The 24,888-nt window shown below is 53.8% G+C and overlaps 1 protein-coding gene across 1 annotated transcript in view; it reads left to right on the forward strand.

Annotated features, from left to right (window-relative positions):
• CACNA2D4 (calcium voltage-gated channel auxiliary subunit alpha2delta 4) overlaps positions 1-24,888 on the forward strand; it is a 109,653-nt gene that overhangs the window by 80,072 nt on the left and 4,693 nt on the right. Inside the window, exons 27-34 of the mRNA XM_003795508.3 lie at positions 12,004-12,065; positions 13,146-13,190; positions 13,409-13,471; positions 21,363-21,433; positions 22,137-22,212; positions 22,733-22,785; positions 23,066-23,118; positions 23,504-23,524. Of these exons, the coding sequence (XP_003795556.3) occupies positions 12,004-12,065; positions 13,146-13,190; positions 13,409-13,471; positions 21,363-21,433; positions 22,137-22,212; positions 22,733-22,785; positions 23,066-23,118; positions 23,504-23,524 (444 nt within the window). The remainder of the gene's footprint in view (positions 1-12,003; positions 12,066-13,145; positions 13,191-13,408; positions 13,472-21,362; positions 21,434-22,136; positions 22,213-22,732; positions 22,786-23,065; positions 23,119-23,503; positions 23,525-24,888) is intronic.

Here is a 24,888-nt window from a genome sequence, read left to right on the forward strand (position 1 = left end):
GTGCAGGTGAATTGCAGCACTCTGTCTCCTGCCAGCCCCAGCAGGGCTAGAATAAGACTCCTCTCCTCAGGGGTCCATGCTGCCACAGCTGCTGGAAAGAGACAGAGACACAGGAGAGGTGAGATCACAGAGCCAGAGGGCTGAGGAGGGTGGAGTGTAGAAAACAGGCTTCTCTTCCCAGGCATGAAGGGGCACTCACCCTTTCTAGGGTCTGCCCCACCAATTCTCATAAGTGGGATGGAGACCCAGCTCTGGGGTTCCCGCTTCCCTACAGACATGGCTGAGAGCCTCCAAGTTGCCAGTCATCAGAGGGGTGGGGCAGAAGACTGTGGGGGACACCCCCCTGCAGCTGACTGGGCTGGGCTGGGCAGGGAGGGAGAGGCCCCCTACTCCCATCTGGTCCCACCCACTACTCCTGCTGATCCCACTATCTGACCTTCCTCAATTCCTACTTGGGTGGTTCCTGCTTGGAGCCTCCCTGGCATGTCCCGTAGGCCTGTTTACTTCTGGGAGCACATGGCAGAGGGAGCTGTAGCCAGGGAGGCCCCACCAGGAACTGGCAGATGTGGAGTGGGGGCAGCCCTGGTGCCCACACTGCTTTTAGGTGGATCCAAGTTCCTGGCACCAAGGGTGGAGAAGATCCTGAGAACAGGCCTGTGGTCCTGCTCTAAGTGCTCTCTCACAGCTCCTGGGGCACATTTGCAAGCCCAGAGTAGGACTGGGGACACTGGGTTCAAATCCCTGTTCTCCACTCCTTTAAACAAACTCCTTAACCTCTCTGGGGCTCAGTTTTCTTATGTCTGAAAGCAATGGCCCCAATTCCCAGTGAGTGGACTTTCCATGAGGCTCAGCCTGATGGAGGGTAAAGAGAACTAGCATGCCCCGGCACACATGGTCCTAGAGACTCAGGTGGAGGCTCCTGTTCTCAGCTTGGACTGGTGCCCAGGAGGGGTGGGAGGAAGCAGCAGCCCGCCCCCGCTGAGGAAAGGGGTGTCAGCAGCAGGTCTGTGTGATGTCTTACCTCCCTGGCCCCACCAGCCTCACACATGGGATTATTTCTCATTCCGGCCCCAGGCCTGTGGGCTGGTGTATTTCTGCCCCTCCCACACTTGGTCTGCACAGGCCTACCTGCCCAGACAGCAGGGTCCGAGCTCTTTGTCTCTCGAGCCCTGAACCATCAGCACAATCTCTTACTCAATCCACAGCCCTCATCTCAAGAGCTCCCAGCACCTACAAGATAGGCAGGTAAACACCACCCAAGGCACAGAGACATGACTGGCTTGCCCAAGGTCATACAGTCAGTCATAGACTAGACTGCAGGCTTCTGAGACAGGCTGCTGATGCATATGTACACAGAGCGGGGTATGCACACACAGGCCTCCCCGACACGTGCTTGGAGCTCCGTACACAGCACGTGATGCAAACACACTCCCACAGAGAGCTGTGCAGCTAGGTATGTGCTAACACACACGTGGCATGCATGCATGCACTTGCACACACGCACACACACACACATGCACATGCAGCACCATGCTGGCAGCACTCCCGCACTCCTCCTCAGACGCCAACACTCAGGCAGCAGAGTGACACGCCTCCAACTTGCCCAGTACCCACAGCGGATAGCAGACTCCTCCAGTCTAGAAGTTAGGCCTGGAGAAAACCCCAACAGGGCAGTGCCTAACCCAGAACATCATCTGTGCTCAGGCGCAACCAGGGCTCCTGCACCCACTCTTCTAGGGCTCCTCCTGCAGAAGATAGGCAGTGGAGAGGCGCCCCCCAGGTGCAGGCCTGTTTCCACCGGAGGCACGTAGGTTCCTCTACTCCACCTCCACCCACCGTTTCCTGTCCCCACTATGAGCCCAGGGACTGATCAGCAAACAGGCTATTGTGGAGAAGGCAGCCTTGCTGCAGGCTGTGATGCTCCAGCCCCAGGCTTGGATGAGGCCTCACCTGTACAGAAGGCAGGCAAGGCCCCACAGTGCAAACCCACAGGTGTTGCCTTTCGAGGTGGCAAGACACTGCTGAGCCTGCTATCCCCTGAAGGAATGTGATGAAAACAAAGCCCTAGGGCCCATGAGGATATGTCCTATGCCCCCTAGGTAGACTTTGCCTCTGTCAGTGCCTGGGGCATCTTACTGGATGCCAGGGCCTTCCTGACATCCAGTAGGGAGAGCAGCATGCCCAGCAGGGGACAAAGGGACAAACATGTTTGTGCACATGTGTTTGGCACCACAGATGGACCTATTCCTAGCCAGCACCTCCTAGCCCCTTAGCCCTCTGTTTCCCAACACACCTTCAATTAAGGTCCCCTTCCCACCCCCAGCAGAGTCAGGCCTCCTTGGGAAAGGGGGTGACCTACATTGGGAAGCTTGGAGAGCAGCTGCTGCAGCAGGCAGAAAGAACTGCTGAAATAAATTAACACAGTCTAGGAGGGAAGTCCCTACCCAGGGTGCAGAATGGGGGACAGAGAGCCTCACTAGCTCTTGATGCTGGACCTGCTCCTGCCCCAGTCCCAGAGGCAGGGAGACCACAGACAGGAGCCTGGGTGCCCGTGAGGTCCCGGGGCATCCTTGGCAGAAGAGAACCAAGGATCTCGTGAAAAATAGAGCTAGTTGCTGAAAGCAGTCATGTGAGAACCCCCAAAACCAGAAAGAGGGGGCTTTAGCTGCAGTTCCTTGATACTCCGAGTGTGCTCCCTACCCCAGCAGTGATATTCTAGCCAACAGTCTGTTAGAAATACAAGTCTCTGGTTCCACCCTGCTTTTTAACAAGACCTAGGCAATCTGCATGCACAGTCAAGTGTGAGAGATGGGGGGGGCACCTCCCAGCCAGGGTCAAGCAGCTACCCTGGAGGCCAGGCTGGTCTGTCCCATGGGCCAGGCACCAGCTCAGGATGGCATTCAGCAGCTGACCAAGACCCAGGAGTATCCTGCCCTCAGGGTCGTTCAAGAACTCTCTGAGTGGGGAGGAGTCACCACATCAGAAATGCCCACGTGGCATCCTTGATGCTCAAAACAACTCCTCAAGGTTGGTATTTTTATTAACCACCATTTTGTAGAGGGAGGAAACTGAGGCACTGGAAATTAACTAACTAGCTTAAGATTAGGCAAATGGAAGAACCCATCTCTGAGATCAAGCCATGTGGCTACGAAGTCAGGCCCAGCTGCTTACCTGTGTAGGGAGGGCAGAGGCAGTTTGAGGGGCGCTTTACAGAGTGTGTGGTACTGCCTTTAGATCTGTCTCCTGGGAGCTGAGGACATGGCTGTTCTCATCTATACTGTGCTGACAAAGAAACAAGCTTTGCGACTTGCTCCCCCGCCCCGGCAGTCTCCCCTCTTTCCAGTAAAGACACAACTCCTGGGAGGCCAAGATCTTACAAGTGGGTAAGGGGGGCTTTCTGGAAACCTTTCTGGCTGGCTATGGGTGTGAACTGGGGTGAGGGAACACCGGACCTGGGGAGGCTGTAATGGAACAGGAGGTACCGTAGGAACAGAGCGCTCCACCTGCAGCTGTGAGCTGAGTGGGCTGTGGCTGCCCCTGGAGACCAGGGGTGAGAATGGCTTTCTAGGGGCCCACTGTCTGCAGAGAGTAGGGCCAGGATAGGAGGAGCCCAAGCCTCAGATGGGGTGGGCTCAGGCTCCAGCTAGAAACCTCCAACACAGGCCTGGAGCCCATGCCTTTCCTCTGACACTTCTGCATGTCTGTCCCCTCAAGTACAGTGGCCCTGACTCCTGGGCCATCATGCTGCCCTTGCCATACTCCCTCCCCTGGGTCAAAAGTCCCTGACTAAGGATAAGGCCCCTGCATCCCTCAAAATGGGAGACTCATATAACTTAGGAGAAAAGCGTCTTCCTGGAGTTGAGAGGGAGCCTAACCAGTGGGAGGTCTGGGCCGCAGCCCCGTGTAGAGGAGGCCCCAGGAGTCTAAGTAGCTGGGACACAGGAGGAAGCCACTGCAATGGAGGCTGGGCCATCCCCTTGCCTGTGGTCTGTGCATCCAGGCCCTCCAGGAAACACTCCCATCTCTTCCCCACCCATCCCCCATAGCACACACTGCCCAGACAGCAAAGAAGCACAGATTCGAAAATCTCTATATTTGTACTTGGAACAGACATATACTCTCCTGGTTCATTTTAAAACACACGCCCCATTCTCACCCCCAGCTTCCTACACCCTCGTTTCCTTGTCAAATATTCCCAATTCCAAACAGACCCTCTGGGAAGCAGAACAGAAAAGCCCCCTTGAGTGGAGCTGCCTGTGCTGTTGATGAGTAAAGGTGTCCACTGAGCCCCCAGGCAGGGCACAGGGGAGGCCTGAATTGGGACAAAAGAAAGAAGGAGACTCCCCCTCCTCCCCCACCCCCCAGGGTCTCCAACATTGTATCACACCCCTGTCCCTGCCCCTGCCCCCTTCCCATCCTGCCCACTCAGACCACAGCAGAACACATATGGGTCCTCAGCTCTGGTACTTGGTGACGGGAGCAGGGTTTGCTCACTCCGGGCCCAGACACAGCTGCCAGCCAAACCCCAAAGACACCAGGTCGGTTGCCTAAAAGGCCTCTCTGTCACCCCAGGGCCTGACTTTCCTGGCCTCCCTCTTCGCAGTGCCAGAGACTTTCTGCGAGTGGGGTGGTGGGGGTGGGAAGAGCTGGGCTCTTCTTGGCAGCTCAGAGGCTGCTGCCGGGTTTCCCCACCAGCTGGACTTCCCCGCCTGCTCCTCTGCTCACACCCCTCCCCCTATGTAGTTATCTAAGCAGCAGGGGTGTCAATCTGAGTCACACAGAGGCACTGCCCACTGAGCCCTGACAGCCAGGTGCCAATATCACCCCCAAACATGGACATGGATGGCTTGGGGGTGGGGAAGGGGCAGAACAGCCAACTGGAACCCAGCCTCAGACCTGTGGGAAGTGTGGGAATGTGAACTCCAGACTCCCAGCCAGACTGCCCTTCTCTGTAGCACTGCTGGGATGGGCCTGGGGCAAGGAAGGCAACTCCCCTGCTCCAACTCAGGGTGACTGTGCTCCCTGGGTGAAAAGGCCAGGTAGGCATAGCCTAGCTGTGTGCACCACACCTGAGCGCACAGCCCCCACTGAGCTGTCCTGAGCCATGTGCAGATGGAAGGCTGGAGGTACCACCTGGGGATACATCCCCAGTGTCCTCAGGCTTGCAAGGAAGAGCTGCAGTGTTCCTCCCTTTAACCCACTCCCAGCTTCACCCCACCTGAGGCTGCGTGGACCCCAGTCCAACTGAAGAAGGGCCCCTCTGCGCCCTTGTCCAAGGACAGCCACCTGCAGGCCAGCAGCCCCAACCCCAGGCAGCCTGTAAAGAGGGCTAGACCTGGGGTCTATTCTCAAGCCTCAGACAGTGAGGTCCTCCACCCTGCCCCTCTAGCCTTCCTCACTTCCAGCCAGGCCACTGCACCCTTATTGTCCCCCTGCTGTCCTTCTCTTCCCCTGGCACTGAGCCCCTGAGGTGTCTGTGCTAAGCGGGCATGCAGGCAGCACAGAGCTCTTGGCTGCTTCTCCCCATGCTGCAGGGACCGGTTTCTATGCCACCCGGGGCTGTCAGCTGGCACCAATGCTGCCCTCCTCCCCCCTTTCCTCCCTGTCCCCTCCCCAGCCAAAGACACCCTAGTATCCCCAGCACTGCAGGGTCAGAGTTCCCAGAGCTCTGTCCCTTTGAGATGCTCAAGCATTCACTCTGAGCAGCTTCCCCGGCCTCAGCAACTGCCCCTGGCAGGAGGCAGCAGCCTAGCCATTCCTGAGGGGCAAAGACATGCCAGTTGCCATGCCCTGACCACCCTATGCCCCCAACCCTCCATTCCTTCCCACGCACTGCTCCGCACTCACCGTTCTTCACTCTGACCGTAAGCACCTTCAATCAGGTGGCTCCCAGCCCTCCACTGAGACCCTCCTGGGATCCCTGGAGAAATCCAGGCAGCCGGTAAGCAGAGCGCAGAGGGCCAGTGCAGAGTCCCCTCTGTCCAGGAGCAACACAGGGTGCAGGAGGTGGAGCGCCCGTGGCGGCCAGGGGACGAGGAGGGATGGGGTGCTGGGTCAACCACAAACTGAGAAGGGAAGAGGGAGGGACAGAGGGTGACAGAGGAGAGGGGGAAGAAAGGGGAGAGGGAGGAGAGCGCGCGTGTGCGCCAGCAACGCAGAGCAGAGTGACAGCTGGGGTGCATCTGTGATGACAGTGGCGGCAGCACACAGGCGCGCCGGCGGCAGCGAGGGCAGCGCTCACCCTAGCCGTGCTCACATTTCAGTGGAAAAAAAGTGCCGGTGGATTAATCGCTTCCGACTCCGGGAGGAGGGAAGCTGTCTCCCCATGCACCTCCATCTTTCCCCTCCTCCAGCCTGTCTGTCTCTGTCCCTCTCTCCTCTCTCCCTTCCACTTGGTGAGAGAGGGGCAGGACTAGACCACAGAGCCAGACGGCTGACCCCACTGGGAAGCTGGTCTGCCTCCTGTTTCAGGGACATGCAGGGCAGCATCTCCCATCCTACCAGTGGGAGAAACAATAAAAGAACCCCTTTCTCAGTCAAAGGGAAATTCATTCCAAGAGAAGATTATTGAGGGGTGCACAGGGGTGCCCATGTGCCAGACCTGCAAAAAGGGTCCTGAGCACACAGCCAGCTGCAGTCACATGGTCTTGCAGAGGTCACTGAGCCTCAGGCTCTGACCACCCCAGGCCAGGACTATTTAGGGGAGTGAAATGCCAGAGAGGAAGCTGAATGCCTTGGGGACAGGGAGCTCACAGTTCTCAATGCCAAGGATACACTTGGCATTCCAGGGCTCTTGGCTCTTATCTGTGATGGGTCAGGAAGGGAAAAGACTGTCATTCAAGAATTCGAGACCTCTCTCCTTCAGGAAGTGGCTGATCCAAAGGCAAAGTGAGGCAGGAACTAAGCCAGAGGGGCAGCCAAAGTCCCTGCTCCCAGCTTGGAGTCCCTCAGCCACCCTTCCCTGGAATCTCTTAAATCCTGCCTGATGACCAGAGCAAGTGGCATGTTGGCAATATATCATGGTGTCCCCATGTCTCTCTTCCATTCTGCCTGCTTTCCAGGGGGACCCACAACTAGGCCTGGGAGCCTCCTTGACTCGGGGTGTCCCGGACAGGATGCTCTGGTACCTCCTTTGTATCTGCTCTGCTGGGTCCCTGGGCAGTGCAGAGACTGCATCGTTGTCACAGGATGAGGAGAGAGCATCTTTTACCTCTCAGGAATCCCTGCCTCTCACCTTGCATGGACAGACATCCCACACAACCACCAGGTCCCCAGCTTGTATTTCAGAAGACAGGCCCCTGTCTGTCCTAATCCAGTTAAACATGCGGTCTGCTGGCTGGGACGCCAGGCAAAAGAGAAGGAAGGACGAGGGAGATACCGGGCAAGGACGGAAAGGCTGGAGCCTCTGCTCCTGGGGACCTTGGCACTTGGTGGGGAATCTTTCCTGAGTGTGTCTGTGTGTGCACGTGCACAGACGTTTTGTTTTGCTGTCTGATGACAAAGCAGCACTGAGGTGACAGTCAGGAGGGGAGCAAAGACGTACATCTTGATAAGCCGTCTGCCACCCTGGCCTTCCTGAGGCTCTTTGTTAGGTTGTCTGTGAGCTGAGCTGAGCTGAGATCTTGGAGAAAAGCTGCTTTGGCGGAAGCCACGAGGTCCTTGTGGAGAGGCCAAGGTCCTTGTGGAGAGGCCGGCTGGAGAGGGGAGACAGCCCAGGGGTGGGAGGGCTCTAGGCCAGGCTGGAACAAGAGGAAGGGGTCTGAGATGTGACCTCCTCTATCAGGTTATACCAGGTCCTTTGGGGACAAGGTCAGCATCTAAAACAGACATGAGGGAAGATCTCTTAATATCCCACTAGGGGAGGCCACCTGGAAAGGCCAAGTGCCCAGCAGCTGGATTTCTTGTCACTGAGAGCCAGAGCTTGTCTGCATCAGTACATCATAAGGCATTGTCCCCTGCATGCCAGAGGGTGACAGGAAAGGATGGAGGTGGGTGGTCTTCCTCTGGGTGGACGCTCCAGGGAGGCCTCTGACAACAGCCGCCAAGCAGAACTGGAGGCCTTGGAGAGAAGGCTGGGCTCTCTCAGTGTCTGGGCAGAAAAGCACAACTTGGGTTGTGAAGCAGGAGTTAAACAGAAGGATTTGAAATGATCAGAGCCCTTAGGCATAGCAGGGCACGGCTGACTCAGACTCACAGTAGAGTTACCTTCATGCTCCTCACTCCCCTCCCACCTCAGCAGTAAGTCTTGTTCCCAGCACTTTCAGCCCTCACCAGGGGAAGGTCCCCCTCCTATCTCACTTGAACCCCCTACTTCTTGCATCTTGCCTCCTAGGTCTCCAGGGGAGAGTCTATAACCTCTGCATCCAGCATCAGTAAGAGGCCAGGGCTTAAGGGGAGGAAGGGCTTCAGCAAGGTCCTGAAGCTTGGAGGTAAGGACAGTGAGGCCCTATGGAATTCTGCTTTCCAGTCAGGCTGCCAACTCAAGTTTAGTTTATTTATTTGTGCTCAAGAAACAGCTATTGAGCTGTGTGGTAGGTACTACTCTAGGCACTGGGGAATCAGAACTCAATACCCTCATCTGCTAATGGGGTAAGGACAGACAATAAATAAGAAATCAAATAAACAAACCACATCACTTAAAAAAAAAAAAAGCAATAAGATAGAGCATGAAAATGCTGGGGTGGACTGCTTTACCTTGGGAGGTCAGGGAAGGGCTCTCTAGATCTGTTGTTGAGACCATTGCTCCTGGGAGGAACATTCCAAGAGGAGAAAACAGCTGTGCAAATACCCTGGGGTAGGAATGAATGTAACATGTTTGAGAGAGAATGTGTTTCAGCTTGAAACCAGAGACCCCAGCAGGGCCAGCTCCCTTGGCCAGCTTACAAAGGTGTTTAGATTTTGTTCAAGGACAATGGGAAGACATTGGCAGGTTTTAGGAAGGGAGCAGCACTCTTTGATCTTCAGAAAGATCATGCTCACGGCTCTGTGGAAGATGCATCATAGAGGGGCAGGGTGGGAGGCAAAGAGGTCGCTTGGGGCCTGTTGCATTAACCCAAGCAAGACAGACATGGGCTTGGCTGAGGGTGGCAGCAGTGTGGGTGGAGAGTAGTGGACAGATTTATAAAGTTTTGCAACTGAGGTCTGTGGAACTTGGATGGAAGGAAGGAACTGCTAGCGTTCAGAAAGAACATGTGCCCTGCAATGGGGAAGTTTCAAGGAGGGTTAGGTTTAGAGAGGAAAGGTCCTAGTTTGGCTTTGAACAGGTTGAGTTTGAAGTGCCTGTGAGGGACCCCAGTGGAGATTGCGTGTGAGTAGGCAGCTGGGATGTCTACATTCTGCAAAGAACACAGAGCTTGCCTTGGAGGAGCTTATAGTCCAGCTAGAGGGAAACTGGGGGGCAGGAGTGAAACTACTCTGTGCCCTGCTCCCCACATTCTGCCCAAGGACCCTCAAAACCTGAGTTTCATTAGAGAGGGATTAAGCCCCTACCCTCTTTAGGCTCCCTACATTGGAATCATAGAATTTCTCCCACCTTAGAAATGTCATGATTCTCTGAGACCTGACACTGAGTCATCAAGGAGCAAGGCAGTCTCACTCTAGAAATAATCTCAGCCCTCTTTGACCACAAAGCCCAAGGACAGGATTAAAATTTTCTTAAATCCCAAAGACTGATCATTCTAAGCATTAGTGTGGTTCCTCTCTAACAATTTTCAGGTTCATCCTCTTTCATCCGGCCTTTTCCTACAGGTAAAAGAAATCTCTCTAAAATGAATATCAAGGAGGTTTTACAAGGAAAAAGGAAAAGGGCCCACTTGCAGCCTTAAAGAGGCGGGTGGGCCAGAGGAGGGACACGCCGCTCCTCTGACCTGTGCTGTGTCAATAGCTCTCACATTTGCCATGACTGACCTGTACTGTGTCAATGGCTCTCACATTTGCCATGAACCAACAAGTGGGCTTACCTGTCCCTTCCCACCCAGAAAGCCACCTCCCTGGGCCTTGAAGCAACAAAGAAGCCCTCAAAGAGCACCTCTAGTCCCAGCTACTCAAGAAGCAGAGGCAGGAGGATCACTTGAGCCTAAGAGCCTAAGCCTATGATGATGCCACAGCACTCTACTCAAGGTGACAGAGTGAGACTCTGTCTCAAAAAAAAAAAAAGAAAGAAAAAGAAAAAGACCTGGTCCTCAGTTGCTCCAGCTACATTTCGAGTCTTGACAACCACATGTGGCTAGTGGTTACTGTTCAGGACAGCACAGATAGAGAATATCTCTACCACCGCAGGCAGTTCAGACAGTGAGGCTTTCAAACAGGGGTCCTCAGAACATGGTCCCTGCAAGGGCAGCATCAGAAATGCAGATACTCTGGCCCCACTCCAGACCCACAGAATGAGGACCTTTAAGGGCTGTGGTTCAACAAACCTCTCAGGTGATTCCAATGCCCACTGAAGTTTGAAAACCAAGGCTCTGGTCTGGAATACTAGTCTCACACATTGTCTTACACTCATTTGGCCTTTCTTAAGTATAACCATGACATCTTTTACACTGAGGAAACAGAATCCAAGGATCACAACCCTGGAGAATCCAGGGCTAGAACTCTGTCCCCTTCACTTTTCTCTACACTCATTCCTCCCACCCCCCAACCCCTGCCATCAAATTTCCCTAGAATCATTCCAGATTGGGAAGGGAAAAAAAGAACACAATTCTCTCTTTCTGTGTCATCCTGGAAGTCCAGTCCTCTTGAGAAAAGTCAGCCAGGTACTCAGGAAGTCAGAAATATTGTGATAGAAAATCTCTCTAGTGGTCATTGAGGTGGCTTTAGAACTTCTTGTGGACATGGCATGATGATTAGAACCCAGAGCCATTCCCATTTTACAGACAAGGAAACCAAGCCCAGATCGGGAGACCGGCTTGCCTGTGCCCTACCACTCCTTCCTGGCTACCAGAACTCGGATCCAAGTCCAGAGAGTAGGGAGGTTAAAGGGGTATGCCTTAGAGACAGACAGACACAGGTTGAGTTCTGGTTGTGTTATTTACTAGCTGGAGGACTTAGGCAGCCGTGTAACTCTGTGAGGCCTCCATTTCTGCAAGTGGAAAGTTCGAAGTATAACAGTGCTGGCCTGCCACAGGGATTAAATAAACCCATGACTGTACAGGGCCTGACACACCCTGAGCTACCAACACATTTTTATATTATTATACCAGACACTGGGAGGCTGGCCTCATTTTTACATTCTTTTTCTTTTCAACATACCCTGCCTTTTTTTTCTATTCATTGCTCCCAAGTTTTCCAGGAGCTCTTTGTCCCAGATTTCTCTTAGTGTATGAGCACCACTTGGGTTCTCCAAGCTTATTTGGGAATCAAAGAGGGTGGCCCCTGCAAGCACGGTCATCAAGAGTACTATTTGCGGCCCAGGAACGTCTGTCCCAGAACCTGCCTGCACACCTGGGTAAATCTGATCACAACTCTGAGTGAGGAAAGAGGCTCCTCACAAAGTGGGGAAGACTCCGAGCAGGAATTAGGTATGAGAGAGGTTGTTACAACAGGTTTAGACCTAAGAAGCCTCAGGAGTTGCCCAGCTCACACCCACCCTGCACCCCAGTCTCAGGTGGTTTCTCTTGGTCACACGATCCTGCAGGAGTGGCTCCATCTCTCTGGCTCAGCTTTCCCTGCTGTGGGGAAGGAGAGGATGGTCTGCCTAACCCGCCTGCCTCCAGTTCCCAGAGACCTTAGGATGGATTTGGTCCTCATTGTTCTCTGGGATCAGAGTAGTGTCTCTCTCGGGGCATTTTCTGGGGCAGGGGAAGATAGGAGCTACCAGCTCCCTTCCCTCCTCCTGCGCCCCTCCCGCTCCCCACCTCGCCCACCCACCCTCCCTCCGTTCCTGCTGAGGCACCTCTTCCATTTAACTGGAATCTATTTTTCTCTCTCTCTTTTTCTTCCCTCCCACCACCCCATTCCCCAAAACACAACTGGCCTTGCCCCACCCCCCGTCCTGCTGCCCGGTAGCGGTGGGTGTCCAGATGAAGCTAGACTCCCTCCAGCGCAAGTTCTGGGCAGCGACACAGCAGGTAGGTGTGATGCCAAGCCAGGCTAGGGCCGGGGCCTCACCAAGCTCCCCTAGGTGAGGGGTGGGTGCCCTCATGCTCCTCTGCACCCCCTGTCCCTACCCCACCACTGAGTGCCAGTCAGACCGACTGTGGCCACCATCTGGCCACCATCGGGCTCTCCCAGATCCTCCCCTTCTCTGCCTCAGGTTCCCACCCTACAGGAGGCCTTAATTCTAGTCCCCGGGCCCCTTCCAGCTCTGGCCCAGCAGCAATGGACAAACACGGTGTCTCCTCTGGGCCTGGCCTGCTCTTACCCCATCTCACCACCCCAAAGGCACCCCCCACCCCCCCACTGTGGAATGAGGAAACCTGTGCACACCTGTCCACCTGGCTACCAAGAGACTGTCCCTCGACTGAGGTCTCCACCTGGCCACAGACCTCCTATTCTGCCTGCTCTTTTCTCCTCTGCCCCTGGAAACCTCAGACACAGTTCTTCTGGGCTCCTGAGCTGTCCCCACCATTCTCCACAAGTCCTTCCGGCACTGAATCCTCCTTGTAGCACTCAGTCTGCTCTGCTCCGTCTCCTTGGTGCTGTGTCCAGCCCCTGGGCAAGTGTAGGGAGGGGCAGAGAGGCACCTGGGCCACCCACCAGGTCATCCACATGACAAAGAACAGGAGGCCCATGGAGCCATCCCACCGAGTTCTCCAATGCAGCTGATCCTCCTCACCAAGAAAGGAGGCCATGGGCTGCGGGCCAGGGAACCCCTGGAAGAGGCTGACCCTCTGCTGCACAGGGCCCAACCCCACTAATGCACAACCTCATGTGTGCTAACTCACCACATGTGTACCCCACACAAAGTGCTCTTACACAAGCACACACCCTCTACCTACAGATGGACCGTAACACCATACACATGTCCCGTCCACACGTGCACACTCCCACAGGCACAGCACAAGTGTACTGTAGCATGCAGGCCCCTCCCCACATGTCCACACACACCACAAGCACACCACACACACATTCATACACTCACCGTGATACAGCCACTGTGCACCCACGCGCACAGGCCTGCAACTTCTAACTTCTCCTCTTCCTTCCAGTGCAGTGCTGCGGACGGGCCGTGCCCAAAGAGCTGTCAGGACAGTGTAAGTTCTTCCCATGTGAAGAGGGTGGGAGAGGCAACTTGGTCCTACAACTGGGGTTCTCTCCATGGCCAGCTTCCCCCTTGCCCAGCGCCCTCCTTCCCTGTGGTGCCAGGCTCCAAAGAGGGCAAGGCTTGCCTTCAGGCCCTGTTGGGACAGGTGGGAGGAGTGAGGACGGGTGGTAGGACCCTGGCCATGACCCCCTTCTGGTTCCTCCCCAGGACATGGACTGCTTCGTCATAGACAACAATGGGTTCATTGTGATCTCCGAGAGGTCCCAAGAGGTAAGTTATTGAGGGAACAGAATTAGGGCCCAGCCATCTGTGCTTTAACATGTCCTCCAGGTGGGAGGCCGAGTGCAGACCCCTAGCAGCAGCTTCAGCTAAAGACCCTGGGTCAGAATCCTGGCTTAGATTCCACTCAAGTGAGAGATCTGAAGACGACGGCTTTCCTGAAACCGTCAGCAGGGCAAGATGGCAAAATGTGTGCACTTGTCAACTCAGAGAAAATACTACTTTATTTTATCTGTCACTAATCTGGCCTTCTCCGCACTCAGTAGGGAACATGTCTGCACCACACAGAAATGAGCAGCAGCTCAGAGACTACTGCGCAGGGCCTGCCAGGCCACACCACGCCCTGTGTCCTCTGGGGACGCTGCGCTCCCGACAGCAGAGCCTGAGCTCCTGCTGCCCACGGGCCCACTGTCAGGTCCCTCTCACCACCTCTCTTCCATGACAAGCCCAGAGGGCCAGCCATGCCCACTTTGAGCTCTTTTCTTGTCTTGCCCTCCCTCTGAGAAAATTCTAGCCCACCGATCTCAGCCCAAGCGTGCTAGAAGGAAAGCAGGGAAGAGAGGCAGTGCTTTCTCATCTAGTGGCCTGGCTCCTCACCCCAGTCTTCCCTCTGGCATCTGGCTATCTCCCGGGACCCAGCATGTGCTCAGAAAGGAAAAAGAGAAAGTCTAATAAAAACTGTATATTTTCTGAGCCCTAAATTGGACCCCAAAATTAGTCACCTAGCTAGGGATTAAACTAAAAAAGAAGCCAGTTCACACCTGAAATCAAATACATTCACCTGAATTATTTCACTGAAACAAACCAGAAGCATCAGAATGACCTGAATGGAAAAGACATAGGATTGGTTCAGTGTGAGCTGGACCTCTAATTAGACATATGATTTGGGCCAGCACCTCCCATTATCTGTGCCTCAGTCTCCTCCTCTTGACAATAAGTGCGCTGGACTACATGGAGTCCAAGTCAGCTCTCACCAAGACCTTAAGTGCTTGGTGTTGGCAGAGCCATGGGGACAAGGTGATGCAGAGGTCACAGTCAAGGCCATCTCATACCTAGAGAGGCAGTGGTCTGGCCTCTTTGGAATAGGCTTAAGGTCCAAAGAGGAAACCAGAGCCAGGGGGTTGGAAGGAGATTTGGGAAAGAGAGTGACTGAGGAATAAGGGACATCCATGGATCATGGAATTGAATCCCTTGAGCACAGGTTTTAAATGACCCACTTAACGGGCAGCACATCATTTTCTTCTTGGTAGGAGTGGGGCACAGGGCTGACGATCGATGCTTGGCAGGACTCTGCTACTCAGTAGTTCATCAGGTCACCAGGTGCCAGCTTCTGCTTTCCCTTTTCTCCCTTTCACGCCCTCTTTGGCCATTTTCCTCTTCCCTAGACAAAGCACTGGTCCATTTTAGTATTTCTCAATTGCTGTGGAAGAGACACAGTGATGATGGAAGTTGAAACCAGTGGTTGGCAGGAAGCTTTGAGACTATACCATGCCCTCATCATTCATTCTGGGTAACTGAGAATGGTTGCGTGTGCAGGCCCCTGTGGTGTTGGCTCTCAAGGGCTAAAGTATGAGCCCTGGGCTAAGGAGTTTCAGACAGAGCATGGAAGCCCAGACATTGGGCTGGAAGGGTGGCACAATGCAGGGAGAGGGCAGCCAAGTCTCAGAGATTGTGCTCTAGAGCAAGGTCAGCAAACCTTTCCCCTAAAGGGGCAGAAAGTTCACATTTCCCAATCCTTTATGAAATGAAGCAGGGTCCAAATGGACTGACTTACTCGAAGCTCTTGCCAGGGCCCCATGCACCTGCTGCATATGGCTTACCCTTGCCACCTCCACAGCAGGAACCCAGAAGTGGAGAAGCTCTAAGCCCAGGGTGAAGCTAAGACTGTGTCAAGGCTCCAGGAGCAGCTTTATGTTGGCAGGGTTCAGTTCCTCTCTCCTCACTCTGTACCACTCTGACCTTGGGACCAGAGCTGTGTCAAGAGTATGGGAAGGCACTGGGGGAATGATGACCAGGAGAGAGACCCCACCTGGCATGATGCCTGGCACATGGGAGATACTTGATAATAGTATGGAGAACTGAACTGGCCTAAAAGTGACACCTGGAGTAGCAGGCGCTGATTTAGAAGGTGAGTGCAGGAAGAGAGGTGGAAAGCCTGGTGCTGGCACTGCTACTTTGGCTGTCTGTCCATCTGTCCATGCCTCCATTTTTGCATGCATGAGGGTTTTTTTTTCTTAACTCATTCATTCAACAACTCTGTAGCAGTTACCTATCGCTACACAACAAATTACCCCAAAAGTTGTGGCTGAAAACCACAAGATTCACTATCTGAATGGTTTCAGTGGATAATGGATCCAGGTGTGGCTTAGCTGGGCACCTCCAGCTCAGGGTCTCATGCAAGGCTGCCATTGAGGTATGGACTGACACCACCTCAGTTCCTTGCCATGTAGGCTTCTCCATAGGGCAGCTCGTAGCACCACAGCTCCCTGCATCAGAGTGAGCAAGCCAAGGTGAAGTCATAGTCTTTTGAAGACTGAACTCAGAAAAGACACCCCATCATTTCTACTATAGTCTAGAACCAAGTTACTAGATCCAACCTACACTCAAGGGGAGTGGGGCTGACACAGGCCATGGCTCCTAGGAGGCTGGGACTATCGGGAACCATTTCAGAACCTGCCCACCACCAACTCCCACCCACTCGTCCAAACACACACAAGTGTCATCTGGGGCCACACACTGGACCTGGCCTCCTCCCCAATCATCCTTAGACCTCGAGTGTGCTGGAGGAAGGAGCATCAGGCTCTGGAAGCTTGTTAGAGATACAGATTCTCCCAAGTCCCCCCACCCCCGTGCCTGGGGATTCAGAAACTCTGGGGTGGGGCAAGGGGAGGGGCAGCCATCTGTGCTTTAACATGTCCTCCAGGTGATTCAGAACCACTGCCCAGGGCTCAGTGCCAGTCGCTGTCCATCTGCATACCCTGTAGCTGGCTGCTCTTGCTTTCCTGACTGGCAAATGTACCAGAAGCTTCTGGTAACCTCTTGTTCCTGCCAGGGTCCACCCGGGGGCCTGGAGAGAGAAGCCTGTTGAGCTCCAGATGCAAATATTCTTTCCAAAGTGCTTTCAAGCCTTTCCTAACCTGAGGCCCTCCTCCCCTAACAAAGGGGTGAGGCCAGAAGCCCCAGGAGACCCACCTGAAGCCTGCCCAAGGGTGCGGCAGTTTGGCTAATTCCTCCTGGTCCTGGAGGTTTTCCAGGCCTGCTGATGAGATATTTGGCCCCACTAGGCCTGTCTTCCAGCTCAGGGCTCATTCTTATAAAAAAAAAAGAACTACAAGTGACAGGATTACAGCCCTCAATAAGGGGCCTAGAAAAAGAAACAGACAGTTGCTGGCCAGGAGAGTGACAACTGCTCTGCGGAGCTTTGCTGTGTTACAGTAGATCTGTCACCCTGGATCTGGGCACTCCAATTCCTGTCATTTGCTTATGGGCAGGACCCACCCATGGGAGTTTTAAAATGGATCTCAAAAGGGCAGCAAAACCTAAAACAACAGAAGCTCTATCCTGGCATCTTTTTCTTAAGGGACTTGGATCGCTCAGAAACATGCCATGCTCTTCCCTACCCTCCTCAGCCCAGCAAGCAAGGGCTGGGCAGGCCCTCAGAGCAGGGGACACTTTCTACCACCAGAGACTATCAGATGTGCTTGTCTGGGTCTCAGCTCCTGTTTCTCTGGGCTCCTTGTCTCCCTTCCTCTTCTCCTGTCCTCACACCACTCCCCCCAGCTTGGCTCCTGACCGCCTCACTCCCTTGCAGCCTGTCTCAGCTCTGGCAGCAGTTCTCCCCCTGCCTTTCTGGCTTCTCAAGTGGCCCTGGCCCACTGGACTCTCCGGGAGTAAAATTCCACTGCTCAATCGGAACCCTGAGACCTCCTGTCTCAGTAGAGGCAGGCTCTCCAGAGGGCTTTCCCAAAAGTGCAGTGCTGGCCCTGACTCCTCCACACTCTCCCAGGCACCCTGTGTGGCCAAAAGCACTTGTCAAGAATCTCTGCAGCCAAGGGACCAGGCCAGGCTGTTGGAACTAGGAAGGGATGAAGGGAAATTGATCCCTACTGGGAGCCAGGAACAGTGACTTTAGCGTAGTGACTCATGGAATCCTCACATCCTTAAGAGGCTGAGTGTGCCCATCTTTAAAGAGATTGAAGCTGTCCCTACGTAAGGAGGCAGTGTGAGGTTTGCTCCAACTGCTACCAAAGTCAAGAGCACCCCTCGTTTCTGGAGACCAGGGAAGTCTGCAGCAGCAGTCTCCTGTAGCCATGCAAATTAGCCCTTGCCCAGACCCAGTGCACATGACCATGAGAATTAGCCCACACCCAGGGGCAACTGCCCAACCGCATGTTCTCAAGTACCTCTCCTGCAGTCTCCACCTCAGCAGGACCTACCTCTCTCCTAGCCTCCCAGTTCATCAGCCCCAGGTCTGGGGGTCCTGAATTCACAAGGTACTCTAAGTGGACGCCAGTGGCTTTGCCGGCTCAGCAACTTGATTTGAGGCAAGGATTCACTCTGACAAAGTCCCAACTATACTCCACCAGGTGGGAATTGTGTTCTGCTGCCAGGGAGAGAGTCTCTGCAATGGTGCCTTGAACAAAGTAAAGGTTTAATCTCTCATAAAGACTGGAGGAAGGCAGCGCAGGTCTGGCACGGCCCCACCCTCAACACCCCAACCCAGCGAGGTAGCCTTCCAGACCCCTCTCCCCGCGCCAGGTGGGAGGGCAGGTGGTAGGAGTCAGTCCCGGAGGTGGGAACAAGCTCCCGGAAGCCCCCCACTGGCGGCCCTGCTCGCATCCCATTGGCCAGCCCTCGATGCAAGGGCCTATGGGAAATGTAGTGTTTTTCTCTGCACAGGCTGCGGCCAGGAAGGTTGGGTTGCCTTCCCCAAGATGACGGGGAGAATGGATATTTTATGCCACAGTGACGTATCCTGGAAAATCAAGTAGCTTATTTACAAAGGAGAATACATTTTTCCAATGTCCAGCATACACTAGTCTTATTCTCAGGGATCTCCCTTCTTAGAATCAAGAGTCTGACCAACAGAGTTATTGATGAATAAGCCGCTAATAGAATTAGGAAAGAGAACGGGACATCTGCGTGGGGTTTGGGCAGCTTTGTCGGGAGCCTCATCCCCACCCCGCCGCACTTTCCTAGGGAAAATACTCAGGTCGTTCATTCCTTCCATCACACATTCCTTCAGCAAACATGCACGGAGGGAGAAGGGTGAACCAGAGGTGGTCTGTGCTGTGGGTGCAGGGGGATCAATTTCTGCCCCCCAGGATCTCAGTGGCTCGTGATGGAGGTGATGTGTGAACAGCACACACGAAGATACACGGTAATTGGAATAGCAAAAAGCGATCCCCAGCTGAGGAGGAGCTGGAGCAATCAGGCGCAGCTTTGTGTGGCTTTAGGGTGGCACCTTAAAGAACAGGCAGGATTTGGATGCCTCTCCCCTCTCCAGGTGCTTTTCTGTCTCTGGAATTCCCTCTCAGCGGTCCCCCTGCTCTGCCCCCTGCCCTCTTCAGTGCTGCCTGTCAGGCCTCCCATCAGAACAAATGGGCCCTCATTGGCTTTTACCAAGATTGGTGATGCCCGTTATCAGACTGTCCTGTGTTATGGCTCATGTGCATCTGTCCGTCAGTCCAAACTGATCTGAAGCTCTTGATTCATTCCATTCATTTTTACATCATACATAACCCTCTGACTAAGAGTCTTGTGAATAAAAGATGTTAGGAAACAGTTTTTGGTGATCTGGGAATTCCAGGCAAAGAGGTAGCAGAGCTCAGACAAGTCTGAATACTTCTTTGTGTCCAACTTTCACTCTCCTCCTGTTTACTTTCGTAATTAAATGGTCTCTTTTGGAGATTATAACTTTGCCATATGTTTTTAGGGGGCCTCATCCTTACATTTTAATTTTATAAATGAGCTGTTTCCAAATAGGAAGGAAATACTGTAGGATGCAGGCACTGTATTTTCTTATTTAATTACAGTCTGAAAAGTGACATTTCCTGAATTCATCCCAGATTCCAGAGTTGGGCCCATTTGGAGAGCTATGGCCCTTGTTTGCTGATTTATAAACTATGGGAGCATTACTGGGGTTATTACCCCCAATGTGGTACCATCATTTCATATTTGGGAGAGATTGTCTCTGTTGACCAGGTGTCTGGAGCCCTGTGTTCCAACTGACTTTTTGAGATTATAATTTTGACCTGTATTTTTAGGGGGCCTCATCCTTACCTATTAATTTTACAAATGAGCTATTTCCTTAGGAAGGGGTACTAGCATCTCCTTGGCTCCTAGACAATACCTGGTTCTCCTCGAAGTTGGCCAGGCTCCTGCGCCTCAGCTCCTGTGTCAGAGCTGCATTTCTTTCTCTTGGTAGTTATTACACATGTCATCATTTTAGGCCTGAGAATGCAGAAAGCTCTCTACAAAGAACCTGTTGTGGCCAGTTGGCTCCCACCTTCCTTCCCTGACAAAAGTCCACACTGATTATGTCCAGGTATCAAGGCACTTTGGAAATTCAGAGATGAGAAAGAGGTAGTTCCTGTCCTCAACAAGTTTTCAATACAATGGAGGGACAACTAATTATTAGGCAGAATGAAATGACTGAACAGGCACGCCTGCCACATGCTATCAGAGTACAGAGAAAGGAGGAATTCATTCTGATTGGAGGGTTAGAATTCACACACTCCTTGAGGAGGATGACAAGGAAAGCTCCTTGGCCTGAAGACTGAGAAAGGGCAATCAGGGCAGGAAGAACAGCCATCCCAAGTGCAGACCTCTTCTTGGAGTAATGGCTGCCATCTACTGAGCAACCACTGTGAGCCACACACTTGGCACACAATATCCCAATTAAGGCAATGTACATTCAGGTCACAATCAGACTCCAAAGATCAAGTTCTTTTCACTCTGCCTTGCTGAGAAAATGGCAGAATCAAGAGACCAGGAGCAGTATGGGGTCAAGTATAGGAGGTGAGGAGGGAGGACAGTCTGAGGCTAATCTCTACTAGCTTAGAAGCAAGCTAGGCCTAAGGTCACTGCTGGCTTGGAGGATGCTGCCTGGCCCTAGGGCATGGGAGCCTGGTAAATACTGCTTATTGGATAATGAAAGGAGGGACAAGGGTAGGAGGGAGGGTCCTATTTTGTTTTATTTTATTTTAAAGTAAAGAGAGTGACTAATCCAAGCTGCGCTGAGGAAGGTTACCGTGGCTGCAGTCACAGGAACTTGGGAGAAAGATCAGTTAGGAGAGTGAGGGGAGATGTGTGTGGCAAATCTATAGGGCACACCAATGATGGGATGAGAAGGGAGAGGGGTACTCAAATCCCATGCCAGTGCTCTCAAGCCTGTTTGGGTGAGGAGAACACCAGGTTGTATGAAGCAGGTGCTGCTTTTTGACCATGACCCATAGAAAGAAATGCATTTTACATCTGACCCAACACACACACACACACAAAGAGCACATACAACAATCAAGTTTCACAAAAACTTCTTTAATTTTGCTTCAAGCAATTCACACTGAATTGTCTAAGGAATTCTGTACCATTTTTTAAAAATCTGATTTCTAGCTCTAGGTTGATTTCATAGGCGATTAATATGTTACCACTGAGAGTTTAGAAAGCACTGAGATAGCAAACAGCCAGGAGCAGGTTGACCTGAGAGGCGTGGGTGGAAAGGGTTCAGTCGTTATCATGTTTGAGGGCATCTGTAAGGAAAGCCCAACTGGCACCTGAAATCTCAAGCTCAGAAATGAGTCCCACGATAAAGAGTGCTAGATTTAGAAGTCTTCATCCTGCTTGATGCCTTTCTTTCCTCTCTTCTCTCCCTCCCTTGCAGATGGGAAGATTTCTGGGGGAGGTGGATGGTGCTGTCATGACCCAGCTGCTCGGCATGGGGGTGTTCAGCCAGTAAGTGGGATATGCTCCTCCCCATTTAAACAGATGCAGCAGAGTCCAGAGCTGTTTCTAAGTGGTCCAGTCAAATCTCAGGATCCTGACCTCAAAAACGTACAGTGAGAGCCCCCAAAGACCTCTGAAAGTCACTATTCTGGAGCCAGAGATGTGAGATGGGGAGGGGCATAGGGCCATGGAGCGTCCCTGTGAGGGGCTCCTGGCTCAGCCCTTAGAGATCAAACTATTAGCGAAAACAGCAAGCCCTTTACGCTCCTTCTTGTTTACCATTCAAAGTGCAGAAATGGGCTCAGCGCCTATAGCACAATGGTTATGGCACCAGCCACATACACCGAGGGTGGAGGGTTGGAACCCAGCTGGGGCCAGCTAAACAACTGCAACAAAAAAATGACAGGCCTGGTGGCAGATGCCTGTAGTCCCAGCTACTTCAGAGGCTAAGGCAAGAGAATAGCTTAAGCCCAAGAATTTGAGGTTGCTGTGAGCGGTGATGCCATGCTACTCTACCAAGGGTGCATAGTGAGACTCTGTCTCAAAAAAAAAAGTGCAGAAATATAGTTTTCAGCAGGAGCTGTGATCTGCTGCCCCAGATCAGGTGCCCTCAGGGATCTTGGTGAATGGAAGCCCTGCTGGCAAAGTCCCTGGGGCAGAGCAGGGCATGGGCATGGTTGTAGACTCACTGGGCCCTGTTTCTGATTTTCAGAGTGACCATGTATGACTACCAGGCCATGTGTAAACCCCCCAGTCACCACCACAGCGCAGCCCAGCCCCTGGTCAGCGTGAGTGTCACCCGAACCTCCCCTGCCACCTGCCAGCAAGTTCTCTGCCCTGTCCTAAAATTAGGTCCCCAGGCCCTGCTCTTGCCCCACCTTGGCCATCTGACCCCAGGGCCCCTACCACTGCACTTAGCACTCAGCCTGCACCCACTTCAGCCCATGGGGCTGCCTATGGGCTTCAGGGGACTTTCTCTGGCAGCTGTGAACAAACAGCTATCCCCAAGCTCACTGCCTAGTGTTGCCACACAATCCAGGGGTCCTAGAAGCTTGACCATCAGGATGCAAGCTTGACTGGTCTTCCCAAAGGGCTGTCTAGACCCTCGGGAGAAGTCTGACCTACAATAGGCACTTCTCAGATGGCTCAGCTTTCTGACACCCCTCTGCAGGGGAAGGTGGGAGGTGGTGGCATGTTCCCTGGCCACCTCTTTGTGGGTGCAGCTGCCTATCTGTTGTCTCTGAGTGGTGCTGTGGGAGCACCTAGGCACATGGCCCTGAGTGTGAAGGTGTGTGCTCTCCTCCCCAGCCCATCTCTGCCTTCCTGAGAGCGACCAGGTGGCTGCTGCAGGAGCTCTTGCTGTGAGTGGGGGTGAGGTCGGGCTGGAGGTGGGCTAGGGGAGGGCTGTGTGCAGGTGGTTTGAGAGTGACCCTTGAGCAAGAGGCTGCTGCATCTCCACAACACCCCAGAGGAAGAGGGCAAGGCCCCTGGGCATGTAGGGCACCTCCTCCCTATCCCTCTGCTCACCCAAGGGCCCTGGAGCAGGGAGGAGAGTGTCCTGGAGGAGAGGGGCTGGGCAGGGTCCACCAGGGATCTCAGGGATAGAGGGATGTGGTTCAAAGTCAGCTCTGCATCTGACAGGTTGCTGCTGGAGTGGAGCGCCTGGGGTTCCTGGCATGACAGCGGGGCTGAGGGTGAGTAACCAGAGGTAAGGGTGTGTGGGGTAAGGGCAGTGGCACTTTGGACCATGCAAGGGAAACCTTTTGCCTTGGGGTTGAGGGCTGGGAGGGAGCATCATGAGGCTGTCTGTGGCTCCTATCTCATCCCTTGTGGCTTCTCTCATCACATCTGCTTCCCCCTACTCCCCACATCTCTGTGTGACATCCCATCACATCGGACACCACTGCTCTGTGTGGCATCATCACCACCCCATGGCATCCTGCCCTCATGTGACATCCCATCACATCGGACACCACTGCTCTGTGTGGCATCATCACCACCCCATGACATCCTGCCCTCGTGTGATGCCGTGCTCCTCCTGTACCATGTCTGCCCTGTGCTGGGCTCATGCCTGGGCAGCCAAAGCTGTCTTCCACCACTGTGAGTAGTGCCTGCCAAGGAGGTCACTGTGCATTGTGGGATGGGGACAAACTGCAGATGCAAAGGTCTGCTCGAGACTTCCCAGGCCAGGGTGACCCCAGAAAGGGCAAGCTCTCTTCAACCTATAACACCCAGCCCAGAACTGTCCCACACAGGACAGCCCTGACCCAGGGAAAATAAAGCATTACAACCTCTCCTTGGTTCCAAGGAGCAAAGAGTGGTGTGTTTCAGTGTCCAGGTCATATGCAAGGGCACAGTGCCAGGTCATCCATTGGAGAATAAACAGGGACACCCCCAGCCCAGGTGCTCACAGCTCTCAACAGGGCCCAGGTTCAATGGGGGTCACCAGCATGCTCTGACCTGTTGAGAACAGAGCCCCCTCCCTCCCAGGCAGGGGATGGTGAGATGGTCCGGACACAAGCAAAGCTTTGTCTCAGCCTCAAAGACGAGGTGGCCAAGCGTCAGACCCACTCTCCCTGCCTGGTGACTCAGAGCCCTGTAGTCACATAGAACTGCCTCAAATTAGCCAGTTCTGCTCAGCTCCTCCTGTTTCCATGGGTTTCCAGAACTTCCCCACACCTGGGCTGCCCCTACCCTGTTTCCTATCTTTTACTCAGAGTTTGGTTGCCTGATAAAAAAATAACATCCACTGCTGTCCTCACCCTGGCTCATTCTCTCCTGCCTCTCCCCACTGAGCTGGGAAAATGGGAGACCTCCTCTGCCCCTCAGCTCCCGTGGCCAGCTCCCGTGGCCAGCTCCCTGCCCTGTTTCTACCCTCCTCCTGCGGGCAGTCCACAGTTACAAGGTGTCTGTGCAGGACCAGAGGCATGTGCCACGCCCACTTGGAAGCAGCCCCTTCCCCTGCAGGGAACACAGGACTGACCCTATCCCGGGTTGGGTGTTGCCTCTTTGTGTCAGCAGCTGCCTCTGGAAAAAGCTGAGAATGATCCCTTCAATCTGCTTGCTCAGAATTCTTCTTCTTCAGGGCAGCTGGCCCCAGAGGTGGGCCAGCCTGATCTCAGCAGGTGCCAGTGTGTTCAGTGGCTCAGAGTGCAGTGCTGGGGTGTGGGCCCTGTCACCCCTTCCCAGTCACGCACCCTACATTGCTGGAGTTGTGTTGACATGCTCCCTGAGGTGTGCCTGCCCACAAAGGGTGGCTCAGGTGACCATGCAGGCCCAGTGCTAGCCAGCCCCTGCTGAGGATGAGGCAATGGAAGGGGCCTGGAAGGTGCAGAGTCAGGCCCTGAGGCCTGGCAGCAGTGGCCAAGCAACTGCCCACTGATCCCAGGAGACCCAGAGCAGGGAGCACCCGGCCACAGCCCTTGCAGACTATGCCTGGAGTCGAGCTGGGTGCCAGGAGGATT

This window comes from Otolemur garnettii, unplaced genomic scaffold (genome assembly GCF_000181295.1).
Source record: "Otolemur garnettii isolate 467f Iridium unplaced genomic scaffold, OtoGar3 scaffold00092, whole genome shotgun sequence".
Lineage (NCBI taxonomy): Eukaryota > Metazoa > Chordata > Mammalia > Primates > Galagidae > Otolemur > Otolemur garnettii.